The following is a 14481-nucleotide window of genomic DNA, read 5'->3' as shown; positions in this document are numbered from 1 at the left end:
TTTTTCTGCCACTGATCCATTATTGTATTATTGCTGCTGAATTTTTGGTGAATTTTCCCATGCCAAATTCCTGACCTCACCACCAGTGGCCACCAGTCTTTCCCAGGACTCTTGTCACATCAGTCAGCACAAGGAACGTGGTTGAGCTCTTTGTGAAAATGGAAGCAGTGGGATAACATCCCCAAGGGCTGCAAACTTACCTGGCCCTGTTGCAGATAATCCTTCCAGCAGTATGTGGGGACTGAGTTAGAGCCACATGTCTGTCAATGCATTAAATGTAGGGATATATCTTGGAAGCAGTTTTCTGTGCTCTGTCCTTAGCACATTTGTGTATTCTGGAGGGTGGCCTTGACAGGTGACACAAAAATGCCAAAGTATCACTGAAGTGATTGCTTGAGGAGATGTCTTGACTGTCTCCTGTGAGGAGAGATCAGATGAGTTTTAACAGGCTGCAGCAAAGGGGTCCATAAACAGGCTTGAGGCTAAGGGCTCTGCTGTGAGCAGGGAAAGCCTAAGAAGCAGTGAAGATTCCCTTTGACAATAAAGCAGTGTTGCTGTACTAGGGCAGCTGCCCTCCAGTGTCTCAAACATTTGCTCTTTGTGGGGAAAAATGAGCACTGCTAAGTAAAACAAAGCTAATTCCAGGACATTATGAATTATACAGCAAGACTTTTGTTCATTCAAAAAGTAGATGCTCATTAGTTAGATGGTGGCTTTTCAGCTCAAAAAAGAGAGTTGTGAACAAGTCTTGAATGCAAAGGAAAAGGGGGACATAGGGAGTATTTAGCATTTCCTCTTTCAGAGGACTTGTGCAACTGTTGTGAGTAGCTGTGAAACTATTTGAGCAGCAGGTTTAAAACAGAAGCATTTAAGATGCCATGTAAAGAAGTTTATAATTTGCTACCACATTTTGCCCTGATATCCCAAATAACTTGTGTACCCCCATGTATTTAAAGAGTGGTAGTATTTGGGAAACACTGAATTGGAGATGAATTGATGGTGAGCACTGGGACTGCTTTGCTGCTGATAAGATACAGAATTTCGGTGTCATGTTGGAAGGGTGATAATACTCAAGGAGAGTTTCAGGCTCTGCATCACATATATTTGTTTAATAAAAGCAAAAAAAAATCAGTTTTTAATGAGATGCTTGTTTCATGATTCATGACAGGTGAATAAGGTCTGTGTTCTTTATATGCAATCGCTTTTTTCTTTTACTGACTAGGATTGATTTAATAGCAGTTGATTAAGAGTAGTATTTGTTCCTCTGTGGCTCACTTGATGAGAAATGGTCACGCAGTTCCATTTACCAATACCAGGAAGTATTTTTATGTGTTCATCATTGGTTTTTTGAGTACCTTCATAGGATGGTAGGAAAGCAGCTTCTTATCCCAGCATGGTTGAGGTTGGAAGGGGCCCCTTGAGGTCCCTCTGTCCAGCCCTGTACTCAGGCAGAATCACCTGGAACAGATTTCCCAGGACTACAACTCTTGGCTTTATTGGCTGCTTTTTTCCTGAGCTAAGGTAGCAATGTTGCTTGTCTGTGTCAAAACCTTAAGAAGGTTGTAAGACTGAGGAATTGGCATCATAGCAACTCCTGAGCTCAGATTTTATTTTCTGGATGAAAGAAGTCACACAGAGAGCATGTTGCTTATTAATAGATTATTATGCTGAGTTCTTTAAAGCTCAGCATTTTGGAGTGGGAGTGTTGCCGATGTCTTCAGTGAGACTTCCCAGATTCTTCAGGGTTGTTTTGAATCCCTAGCTACAGTTCTTGTTTGGGTATTGGGAGCGGAGTGAAGTTACTTGGCAGGGTGGGTATGCATAATATTATCAGCAAAAGGTTTGGTTCTTTTGGTAATGATTTGGGATCTTTTCTGTACTTAACAGATAGCAAAGGAGCAAGGCCTAGAAGTTTTACCAGAGCACGATCCAATCCGTGATCAGAGTTGGTATGTGAACAAAAAACTTCGCCAAAGACTTTTTGAAGAATATGGAGTAAAAACCTGCACAGTTATTCAGTTCCTTGGTGATGCTATTATCCTACCAGCAGGAGCACTTCATCAGGTAATGGACCTTAGGTTAAAGATATCTGTGCTCAATTGCATCTTATTTTTTTATTAGTATCTACTAGCAGGTAGGAATGTAAAATAAGGTACATCTGCTGGTGTAACTGACTAATGTACAGCAAATTGAATGCCTTAAGTATTAGTTCCTTTTTTGCTTTACCATTACAAATGAAGAGACTGTTATTAACCATTGTTTTCCACTTTTTGTTTCTGTAGCAAATTTCTAAACAAACTGAGTCTAGTTATGGCAGAGTCAGGTTAGTATTTTCTTTCTTCTAAGCCAGAAGTTTAACCTTATCAAGGAGGGGCAGGGAGAGCAACTTGAGCAGGTAAAAACACCTGGATGTCAGGTGTCATTGTTTTTGTCTTCAGCTGTAGGAGAATTGTAGTGGGCATTCTGATGTGTCTGTAACAGATATTTGGCTGTTTTCCCATGCCACATTTAAGTTCCTTTTAACACAGAAGGTACATCAATCACCAGGAGTCATCACTGTCTCTTCAGCAGCTTTTCTTACTATGAGAGTGATACCACTCTTTGCAGTAACTGAGCTGATTTAATCTGTAGTTGGGTAAGAAAAATACTGCCAGTGGGGCAGTTCTGGAGAAACAGGATGAATTTGTGTTAGTCAGCTTCAGTCGCCTGCCTGGCACAAAAGGGTTTATAACTGCCTCACAGTCTTTAAACTGCTGCTCCTTGGTGAAAAGAGGAAGAAAGCTCAATTGTTTAGATGAGATTTTTGGGCCATTCTGGATTTCTTTCCTGCTCCAGCAGGAAATGGAGCCTGCTGGCTTGCTGTCTTGCCAGCTGTCAAGCATCACTAATGAGGATGCTGACTGTCACGGAATGAGGAGCATCCCCACCCTGTAGTTGATTGTAAACCATTGTGATGTTGAAGATGTCATTGATCTCCGTGTGGGTTTAAGTGAGGCCTGAGCCTTTCTGAAGAAGGTGCTGTTTGGTTTCCAGTTTGCAGATCAGCTTCCATCTGTGGCAGAGGGGAAGCAGTGGCTCACCATGTCCGTGTGGCCAGGGCAGTGGGGTTTTCTTTGTGAAAAACTGATGGGGGTGTAGTGATGGCAGGGGTTATGTCCTTGCTCTGTCTTTGGCTGTGTCTGTTGGTGGGGCATTGAAAACAACCTTACTTGGACTAGGCTCCTCCTCATCCCACTGAGTTTCTGGGTGAGTTTGACATGGTATACATAGCTCTGGATGGTCTTTGTGGATTTGTTTTCTGGCACAGGAAAGACAAACCCAGACAGCCCCAGACAGACCTTGGTGACCCAAATCTAGCGGGTGTAGGTTGCCTTCTCCTGTACGATGACTCAGGGCGTGATGTTGTTTCACAAATGTGGAGGAACATCTGACATTGCTGCTCTTCCTGGCTCCTGTTGGGCTAAAGAGGTTGGCATTCCCAGAGTCATGTATTGTGTTCTTCAGCAGCCTTAGTCTGATCTCTGGAAACAGGAGAGCTATATCCCAAATAGAAGAAGGGAAAGGGAACCCAAGGGAAATTACAGATGTACTGGGAAATCTGTTCTATATAGCATGTGCCATTGTATAAAGGCATGTAGAGTGTAAAACATGAAGTAGTGGAACTGTTCCAGGCTTCCCTTTGTATATTTAAGGACCAAAAATAAGACCACTACTTATCTTTATCTCCTTGGCTTTAAACTGCAGATTGTGTTTGAAGTGGTAATATTCTAGCTTCTGGCATCAATGAGTTAATAACATGGTGTTTTTAAACCTTAGTGGGTGAAGATGAGAATCTTTTCATCTTCAGTAAGAAGTTCCTGTGAATCTGCCATGTAGGAGGAAATAAAAGCATCATGTTCTTTCATGTATGTGCATAGTGCTTTTCTCTAGAGATGTGTAAATACTGACCTTAGGGTTCAGTACCAACACTTCAGAGATACAAAGTAACATTTAAAAACTGAAAAATAAGTCTTCACAAGAATACCATTTTAAGTTTACCCATTAAGTGTTTCAGATTTACACACACTTATGAACCTTTTAATTACTAAAACTGGGTAAGAGTTGATGCTAAATTTGGTGGCAAATTAACATTTTTATTTGCTCATGAGCAGTGTTGTGGAGGAGAAGAAATCAGACTGAGGGCTGGAGCTAGGGAGCCTGGCTGCCTGTGGTCACTGTAAATGTAGTTGTGACACTTCCATTCTGGAGCCAGTTATGATTGTTGGCACACTGCTGCTTCTGACATGCTGGTCTAGAATTTACTGCCCTAACATGGAAGAAAGTTGTGCGCATTTCTTCTGTATATTGTTTTTCTTCCCCCCCACCCCAGGTTCTGTGGAGTCGTGTCTGACTTAAAGTAAGTTATTCTTAACATTTCCTGGCAACATATAGTATTCCTCTTGCTTCCTAGCTTTCTCCTTTCCCTGGGTACTTGCAGACAACAGTCACATCTTTCTTGTGATGACTGCAGCAGGCAAAGTCAGGCTGACTGCTCCCGGGTGGTTTGGGAGGGACAGCCTCTCCTGTGAGCTGTGATGGGCAGGGCAGCCTTGTCAGTTCCTCTTGTAGAGGGAATTGCTCTCTTGGGAGAAGACTCTAGAAATAGATAGACTGGTCACCTCTGCAGATGCTTCCCTGCAGATGCTGCTCTGTGAGGGGCATCTCTTTTCTTCCTGGCTGTACAGGTTGGGTGGCTCAGCAGTGTCCTGCCTTGCTAATGGTTTGGCTTTGTTCCCTCTGGCACTTGTGAGAGGGAGCCCCTGAGCTCTCCTTGGAACTCCTCCAGCTAAAAAAGGGTGTTGGTACTGTTCTTTTGAAAGATTCACTCTTTCTGCTGCTCCACTGTGGGTTATACTGTATTATAGACATCTTTAGGGATAGCCTCCATGGATTTAACTTGGTATCTCCAAATTGGTAACATAACTAAGCTAAAAATAAAAAGCTAGAAATATTGGAGTCAGTAACTGAAATGTGGTGTTCAGGGCACCCTGCAAAACTTGTTCATAGTGGAACAAGTTATTATAATGTTGTTGTTTATAGAGGCATTATCTTGATTCAACAGCAGGATTATATATTGTAAAATAACATGCTTGGAGGTAATGTGACATCCTGGCAATGTTCTGATAAGGATTGCAGGATAAAGGTCTGGGCGTTGCATATGCAGAGCTCAGAGCTCAGCCTTGCAGGAAGTGGCTGATCCTGCAGCCATAGAGATAGGTGGGTGGCCCTTTGTTCCCTGCCCACTCACCTTTCCCTGTCCCAGCCCAAGTCCGAGGCTTTTCCAGCACTGCAGCTGCCTTCTGAACCCTGCTGGAAAGTGTCTTCTCTGTGTGGGCTGGGCTGTTCTCACTTCAGCTGCAAGTGGCACAGGTGTGGGAGTGCTGCACTCCTCGCCCCACAAACCTCAGGGGAATCGTTGCTAAACGTTTTTGTGTGTGTCACTGCATCAGCTTGTGTTACAAATATTATAAATAGAACTGCCTGGGTGCTGTCAGTGGGGCATTCCCATGCTAAGTACCAGAACAGCTGGGTAAAATCTGTCCCTGCAAACTTTGACACGGGTAAGATAGACCCTGTAAGAGGGGAAAAGAAGGCTGAAGGCACAGCGGAATTAAAGGTCTAAGGGAAGCAAATGTTTCCTATTCTGCCATAGGGATAGGGAGTCAATAAAATCTTGTCTTTAGTGAGGAGAAAGTGAATGAGTGGGATTTGCATGAGCTGGCAAGAAAACCAAGGGCAGGTAGAGACTTGAAAGAGGTGAGAAGGCTGTGAGGGAGGGGAGGGGGCTGGAGCTGCCAGCTGCACAAAGCAGAGGCACCTCACCCCAAGCTCCAGGAAGTTCCTGAGTGCTGGTGGGAGCCTCACGGTGGCACATCTGCAGCTGCTGCCTCACCCCAGGCCTTCTGCTGTTTGCAGATTGTGTGGCATCAATAAACCCTCCTCGTGTCCAGAATTACTTCTGTTTTGATTAATCCTCATGAGGGACCAGCACTGATGCTGATGAGCTATCAAAAGCCTTGTGTGTAACATGACTGCTGAGATGGGGATGTTACCTGCTGGGATTTCAGCTGTAGGAGGCAAGCTGCTGTGTAAAATCAGATTTGGGCAGGGGTTTGGAAGAAGAAAGTAATTTTTAAATGAAGTCCTGTTCCTCAACTTTGTAGACCCCAGTGGTTTAATTCAATGTCAGGTACCATAATTGAAATTTTAGAGTATGCATTTAGAAACTCTAGATTTTGCTAGGTTTCACTTTAAAATATGCAGATCTCTGTCAATCCTGAGCAGGGCGGGATGGGTGTTTGATGTCTGAGGCTCTGCCTCCCCACCCCCAGGCTTTGGGAATTTGAGGTTACCCACCTGTGAGGAGCTGTTGGAGTTTGGGGAAAAGAGGGTTTTTACATGCTGAATTACAAATTACAGTGTAATTTGTAAGTGTTTATGAGTGAAAATGCAAATGTTTCTGAAGGGAACAAACTGGAGTTGGTCATTGGGTCACAGTGAGGAAGCAATTTTCCTTTCCTGTGTCCTCCAGATATGACTTGGGTGGCAGGAGATGCTGTCTGTTACTCAGTAGTCATCTCATGCTAGTAAGAAGAAATGTTCAGAGAAAGAAGAAAGTGCTCTTCTCTCCCCCTACTTTTCAGCCTCTCCCTTTGTCTGTTCATAACTGTTTCTTTCAAGTCTTTCCACTGGCAGTTCCTTTTCCATTAATGTGCCAGTTTCCAGCATGTATGTGTGTGAGGAACCAGAGGAACCAGGTCCTGCAGGGCAGGGCTGCTCCCAGGTGGGTCGATGGATCCATTGCCTGCGTGGTGCTGGGGAGGCTGTGGCGAGAGCAGCAGTGCCTGTGCAGCTGCTGAAGGGAGGAACAGCACATCAGTGTGGAATGAATGCCGGAGCTGACTGCGGGAGGCACCAGGCAGCAGTGCAGCGTTGAAAGTGTGCGTTTTGCCAGAAGCCAAATTAGATAAATCAAACACACAGAATTGCTCTCTACCTAAAGATGCCCATTAGTCTGAATAAGGCTGTGGTTAAGGGATCTCAAGAACCAAGAACCACTCTTTCCTCAGGTACCTCTGCCAAAGAATAACCCCAAATACTAATTATGAGTCTCTTCTTGTTATTTTGGATAGGTGCAAAATTTTCACAGCTGTGTTCAAGTAACAGAAGACTTTGTGTCTCCAGAACATCTTGTACAGTCATTTCACTTAACGCAGGAGCTGAGACTGTCAAAGGAAGAAATCAATTATGATGATAAACTGCAGGTAGGAAATGAATGCTGCTCTGGAAACGGCTGGGAAGGCAGGGTGTGCTCAGCCTCATTGAAATGCTGAGCAGTGCGTGGAGCTACTTCCTTGCTGCTGTTCACACAGAATAACAATGAGCAGCAGCATGGATGCCAGGGCTGTAAATGACTCTCTTGAGCTGCTGGCTTTATTTCACATTACATTTTAAAACGTGTAAAAAGCTTTTCCTTTTTCAAGGGCTTGATGAAGCCTTTCTTTTTTCTATCCACTATGCTTAGGGCTCAGTCCTAAACTTTGCAGAGTTTGTCCAGTTGTATGCCTTACTAAAATCTGTTCCCTGTTCTTGCAGGTCAAAAATATTTTGTATCATGCAGTTAAGGAAATGGTGAGAGCTTTGAAGATTCACGAAGGTGAATTGGAAGACATGGATGAGAACTGAGCACACTCTGCTTTTTGGAGGTAGCATCACCCAGAGTTTATTTCACCTGATCTATGAATGGTATACACACTAATTTAAGCTTCACAAACCATCAGTGCCAAGAAAACAGTCATTGTATTGACTTGTTAATGACACTGCAACGGGGTAGAGCTTCATATCACAGCCACTGTGATTCCATGTTCCATCCACTTGCAAACAGTTGAGCAGCGTTCTGCTGTCTGTATTATAATGTACATGAAGTTTGTGAAATGTCAAAGATTTAAGATGATGTATTTATTTTTGGAAAAAACAACAAAATTCTATGCTATATTGTTGATCAAATGTAAATGTGACTTGTACAGTTTGCTAAAATAATTCAGATCTTTTTTTCACTACATTGAGACAGTTACTGTGAGAGTAGGACACAAACACCAGCTATTGCCTGCATTTGGGATCTTGCTGAGTCCGCACAGCAGTCATGTCATAATCTGAAAATTACTGCCAAATAATTGTAAACTTTGTAAAATATAAAGTATATAAAGTAGATGTCAAATACAGACACTTCAGTATTTTATTGAAGCTATTCAGTGTACAATTAAACGTTTTCAAAAGGTGTAATTTATTTAAAAATTGTCTCATTTTGGTAAAATTTATGTGAACTTTTAAAGCTTAAATATTAAACTTAATATGCTATGTAAATATATACATATATACATTCAATGATGTATTTTTTTAAAACATTGGCTTGCTTTAATTTGTTAAAAGTGCAAGTGTTACACATGCTTTGTACATTGAAGTTGAAAGGGGTTTTACATTTTCCATTAAAATGACTTTGTCAGACGTCGTGGTGTCGATTTGTTCGCTCCGCCAGGGCCAGTGCTGCCCTCTGCAGGCCGCAGCCGGGACTGCGGGCACGGTGCTGGCAGGAGCCTCCCTGCAGGAATCAGCACTTGTGCAGCAGGAGGGGGAGAGGCTTCTATGGAATGATTATTTCGTAACAACTTGCCTTTAATCCTTCAAGTAATACTACAAAATAATGGATATTTTAATGATACATTTTTGGTTTTTTATTTAATAATGATAAATGTTAGCAGTTGAGCAGAATTCTAGATTTTGGAGGGAGTTTGAAAAGCTTCAAAAGAAGGTGATTTAAGTTATTAAAACTATTCAAATACTTGGATTGATTACCAAATGTTAGGCAGAGCCAGTGGCCAGCCCATGAAGTGTCCAAAAGGGGATAGGAATTAGCCTGGTTACTGCTCCCAGTCTGATACGTCTGTCCAGGTTTGGGGTCACCAAAAACCCCAAACCCCATGCAAGTTATCTTTCAAAATAATTAAGTGCAAAGACAATTTCTCATTCCAAAAGTGAAAATATTTAATTGGCTTGAAAACTTGAAATTTGTCAAGTTGCACAGAAATATCAGGGAGTTAAAGGTGCTGCACTTAGCAATTGCTTCTCAGCTTTGCCCCCTCCATCCGTTCTCATCTTTTTATTCCCTGAAGCCTCAGAGCATTGGATGAAAGTGGAGGATCTGCTAGTGTGCATTTGCTTAATGAGAATAAGACTCCAGTTGTACATACTCTTATTCTTCAGTTGAGTTTTTGTGAGGTACTTGTAACACATGAAATTGCTGGAGGCTGCTGAAATCATTCCCACTGCAGAGTCCCATTCCCCTTGGTTCTTTTCCTGCAACCAAGAGCAGTTGTTGGGCCTGGGCCCTGGCTGCCATCAATGCTCACCCTGTGCTGGTGTGCCTTGGGCAGCTGAATGGGAAGGCAGGGGTTGGTGTCCCCTGCATTACTGTCCCAAACTGTCCTGTTGCCATGTGTGCCCTGGCCAAAGCCATGGATTTCCTGCTCTATCTCTTCTCCAATGCCTCTACAGCTGACAGCAGCTGTGCCTCGAGGTCTGAGCTTTGTGCCACCCTTTGGGCCCCAATGACAGCTACACCTGCAACCCAGAGTGCTTAGAGACCTGGCAGGGATCCCTGGCACCTGCCTGTCAGGCTGAACATGTTCTTTCCCTCCCTTAGGGAAAACTGGAAGAGTGACTGAACGTGCCAAAAACTTGTTAAAGTTCACACGTTCTTCAAATACTACTAAAAGATACCAAAAAATTGTTTAAGTACTTAGCATAGCACATTCTGCTTACTTAGTACCTTAAGGTTTCTGGCTCTACAACGAAGCTCCCTGCTGCCCTGCAGGAAATGGGAGCTGGAAGTGGGGCTGGCATCGTGCTTGCTGCTGTGAGCATGACCTGAGGTGTTCATAGCTAATGTCTGACACCAGAGAAGGGTTTGTGGGAAGGTATTTTGTTGTCAGGTTAGTTTTTTCCCTCTTGACCATTTCCCTGTTCCTTGAGGTGCTACTGGGCATGTTTTTCCATCTTGCTTTGCTAAAGATTCTTAGGAGGTTTTCTGCTCTACAATCTCAATTATTTTCATATAGCCAAAAAGGTATTCAATGAGATCAGTTGAAGCTGTTTGTGTGCAGGAATGCAGCTGCTAGAACATGGATATGAAATAATGTGTGTCATCTTTTGCCACCTTCCTGTTGAGCACGAGCTCTTTGTCTGCTTGCTCTCCATGAAAACTCCTTTTTCATTTGTCTTTCAAAAGATCACATCTCAAGAGTCATCAAAACTGTGAGCTCTCCTCCCCACACCTTTCCAGCTCTTTATGATCATCATCTCCATCTTCAGCACTGCTGTACAGTAAATGGCCACAGCAGTTTCTTTCCTGTTGTAACTGGAGAGGTAATTAATGAAGAATAAGTTTTTAGCAAATAATGAAGCAGGGCTATGATGACCTGAAGTATCTCAGCACAGATGGCTGCTGTTTATGGTTTAGCAGGAGCAGAAATTGCTGGAATTGCTGGCAGGGAAATGGTGGTCTTTGTTGTGGAGGTCAGACATAGGGGTTTAGAACAGTCTGATTTGCAGATCTATTTATTCTACTCTGCCAGCTTAATGCAAGTTGCTCAGATCTGTGTGTGCAGGCCAACTCCCATCTGATCAGCACTACATTCTCACGCTCTCTGACCTTTTTGGTAGGTGGTGGGTTCAGTTTGTATCCTCTCCTGTGACATCCTGTCAAGCCCTCTCCTGCTCTCACAGCTGACAGCCTTCCCTGCCCTGTGCCTGTAACTGGGAATTTCCCTTCCTTCCTCCTTCTACAGCTACCATTTCCTGTTCTGCTGCTTTCCAGAGCAGGATGTTTGTGCTCTCCCCCGCATCCCATGCTGGATGAGCTGCCTCCACCCCATTGAGATTCCTGGAGTGGAGCTTTGCTGTGCGTTTTCCCCTCCTAATCCCCAGCATTGCTTCAAACAATGCCAGCTCTGCACTGGGCTCCTGCTTTCCACACTTTGACCTGTGCTTTGTTGGCTGGAGTGCTGTGTCTCCTTCCTGCTGTGGTTTGCCATGGTCAGTGTGCCCCAGCAGGCAGCAGAGCACGCAGTGGTGTGGGGGGGTCTTCAGACGCAGTGGCCACCACCATGTTCTTTCTTCCCATCTCAGCAGGGTGGCCCAGGAAAGTGCCCAAGGCACAAATGCCCTGTGGCGTCAGCAGCACACACAAACGAACCTCTGTACTTTTTTTCATTTGTGTCATTGGTTTTGAAAAGGAAGCCACCATCTATAAATAGCTGGTAGGAAAATCTTGCCTCATAGCAAACTGAAGATGTGATTCACCTGATGTGTTGTGTGCAAATAGCTGCATTTTAAACATGCACTACACTTTCTAAAGGTAAGTAGTAGCCTGAGGGATTTTTTGGTGTTATGTTTCAAAGTGAGTATTTCTGGTACCTTCCAACCATGCCAAGGCTATATTCTTGTCCCAGGTGCCTGTTTGTTTTTTCCAGTCCCTGGGTCTGTGCTACCTTAGTGAAAATAGAGGAGGGTGTAGTAGCTCTGATGCAGGAAATCCTGTATTCACACAACTCTAAGGATTTCATATTGTTTGATCTCAATAATACCTTAAAGTCCTACAGTAAATGGGTCAGAGGGAACACTTCAAACACAAAAGCCCTGAGTAAGTTGCAGTTACTTCTGGTAAAATAAACATGAGAGAGAAAGGGCATGGAGGAAAATATGGCTGTAGCTCTTGACTCTTTAGGGAAACAATGAACTTTTTATACAATTGTACTGCACAGTCATACTCAGGCAGAAAGGTGTGGCAAATAATGTCCAGCCTGTACCTGGCTGCTCGCAGCCACACCAGTGCTCTGGTAGCTTTTGAACAGTTTGATTTTGTTTTCTACTCTCCTTTTAGCCCAGCTCACTACAGGATGTCATTAGCTGTTATGGCTGTACTTGCTTTTCTCCACATACAGAGCTGGTTGGAAGGGATCTCTAAAGATCCAACCTTTTGTGGGAAAGGGAGCCTAGATGAGGTGCAGCTCCTGTCACTGAAAGCAGATCACCAGGAGCTACAGATGGCTGAAGAGCTGCTGCTGAGAGGACAATAGAAAGGAGTTCACTACCAGAGCTCCTGAACATAGAAATGCTCTCAGAAGAAGCAGTCACAAAATCCCCTTTTTTCCTCTTTAAAAAAAAAAAAAAAAGTAAAAACCCCAACACTTCCATATTTTGGTTTAGCCATCATTTTAAGTAGCAACTGCTAGTGGTGAAGTCTGCACATTTTATTCTCAAGAGACTCCACATTGCTTCCCAGTTGTCTTTCTCTGGTTTCTCTTTCTGTGGTGATACAGCCAGAGATTGGATAATTACAGTTTCTTTCAGCATAGCATATGTTGGCAATATTCAACAGGGCCAGTATTTGTGTGTGCCAAGACAAGGGTGGTTTCTGTGGTTAAAGCAAAGTCTATGAATAGAAATCAGAGTCTGGATGCATATTTAAAATTGGATCTTGGTGAGACACTTTGAAATAACAGACCACAGCATTCTTTAATTCCGTCCATTATAAAACAATGTAGCCCAGACTCAGTGCCCCGGGAATGCTTGTGTGTGCCGTGCCAGGCTTTGGTGCCGTGGCGTGTGACAACCTGTGACTTACCTCTTCGTTGTTGCGACAGCTCTCTGAACATCGGTCACCTTCTGCATTCCTGCAGCACACCTCTTCCTTACTCTCTCCAGGCCCGGGCACTGAGCCCATCGGTTTGGCGGTGACAAAAGCGGGACATGGCCAGAGGTGAAGAGGTTCCCGGGGCCGGGCTCCCACCAGGTGGCGGCCAAAGGCGGCGAGCGGAGCGGGGTTGGCTGCACGCTGGACACCCGCGGAACCGCACCCGGCCACACCCCGCTCCGAAGTGTCAACAGCTTCAGTTTTAAATTGTTATGACACAAATTAATTGCTGGCAGCCATAGGAGAAGAATTTCCTTAGGTTTACTGCTATGAATCTGTAAAACCTGTCCTCTAGTGGTGAGTATTCTCGGTACAACCTACCGTTCTTCCAGTGCACGAATTACTTAGCTCTGGCTTCAGATGGAAGAATCCCTTACTTTAAAAAAAGTCAGTCACTCATGGGAGTGGAACACGCCCTGCTCAGCCTTACTGCCTGGAGCTGGGATTCAGCAGCAGTCGTCTTGAGCAGACACACAGCAAGAGCAAACATTGCAGGAGAGAGAGAAGATTTAACACCACTTTCAAAAGTGGCAGTATGGAGTTTTGCCCCTACTTGGGCATCCTTCCCACAGAGCAGCAGCTTCTTTCAGATCTGGTGTTTGGTTTATGCAGCTACACATGAAGGGACAATTCAGTCTTAAAATCAAGAAGGTAGAGCTTGCAATTCCCACACTCCCACCTCTGAAGAATCCTGAATTTCAACAGATGTAAAAATTGCCTCCTTCTCCTACAGCTGCGATTTGCAGATACCACCAACATGTCTGTCTTGTAGTTAAGAACCCTGAGCTACCACCCCAACAGTGGCATGAGGTAGGTGCTTATATAATTTTATTTCCATCTTGTGAGCACATGCTATTTTCTTTGCTTTACTTACATGACTAGAAACACCATGCTCCTCTACCTTGTTACTTGGAATTGGCAGCCAGGTAGGGGCCAGCAGAGACTGGGCCCTGCTCTTTGGTGGGAGCAGTGAGCTGGCCTGACCTGGAACAGATCACTTCATCACAGATGGAGAGTGCTATTTGCTAAGCTGCTGCAACTGAAAAGTAACTTTTTTATTTCCCCAGCAAGACTAGATTCCCGCTACAATTCAGCACAAGGCACCTCCTCTAATGAAGCTGTCTTACCTCTGTTTTTATAGACCTTTTCTAACCTCCAGTCCCTATGCTCCTTCAAGCACAGAAGATGCCAGGTATACAGAGGTAAGAGGAGAATTTGCACAGCAGTAGATGTTCTTGCTGCACTTCCAAGTCTATTCTGAAAGAAAAATGCACTCTTAGAAAGCACGTTTAGCTTTTAACAGCACAAGTATAACTTAAAATGGCATAGCTTGCAATACTGAACATTTCACTAATCAGGAAGAGCAGAAAGTAATTAATGGCTCCACTTCACGCTGAAACCCCTTGGGAAAGCCCCAGCTGGGCTCCAGGGCAGTGACTGAGCCATGCCGGAAGAGATGGGTGTGAGGAGGCTGCACGGCCCTGCTCAGACCCAGCACCCCTGGGGGTGTGCATGGCCCCGCTCAGACCCAACACCCGCAGCACTGATGCCACAGCTCCTGCTGGGCTGCACCCCAGCAAATCCACGAGGTTGCCCTGCAGACGCTCCAGCACTCTGCAGGGCTGGAAGCCAGCTGTCAGCCAGGTCACTCCACAGATGGGCAAGGCCCTCTGAATTCATCCCAGCTTTCT

General features: G+C 44.3%; 1 protein-coding gene across 1 annotated transcript in view; it reads left to right on the top strand.

Moving 5' to 3' along the window:
- JMJD1C (jumonji domain containing 1C) overlaps nucleotides 1-8544 on the top strand; it is a 159313-nt gene extending 150769 nt beyond the window's left edge. The window contains 3 exon segments of the mRNA XM_033065496.1: nucleotides 1888-2064; nucleotides 7173-7304; nucleotides 7636-8544. Coding sequence (XP_032921387.1) covers nucleotides 1888-2064; nucleotides 7173-7304; nucleotides 7636-7725 — 399 coding nt within the window. The 3' untranslated portion in view covers nucleotides 7726-8544.
- The last annotated feature ends 5937 nt before the right edge of the window (nucleotides 8545-14481 follow it).

The sequence above is a fragment of the Catharus ustulatus genome, chromosome 8 (assembly GCF_009819885.2).
Source record: "Catharus ustulatus isolate bCatUst1 chromosome 8, bCatUst1.pri.v2, whole genome shotgun sequence".
Taxonomy (NCBI): domain Eukaryota; kingdom Metazoa; phylum Chordata; class Aves; order Passeriformes; family Turdidae; genus Catharus; species Catharus ustulatus.
This window is presented reverse-complemented; position numbering and strand designations above follow the sequence as displayed.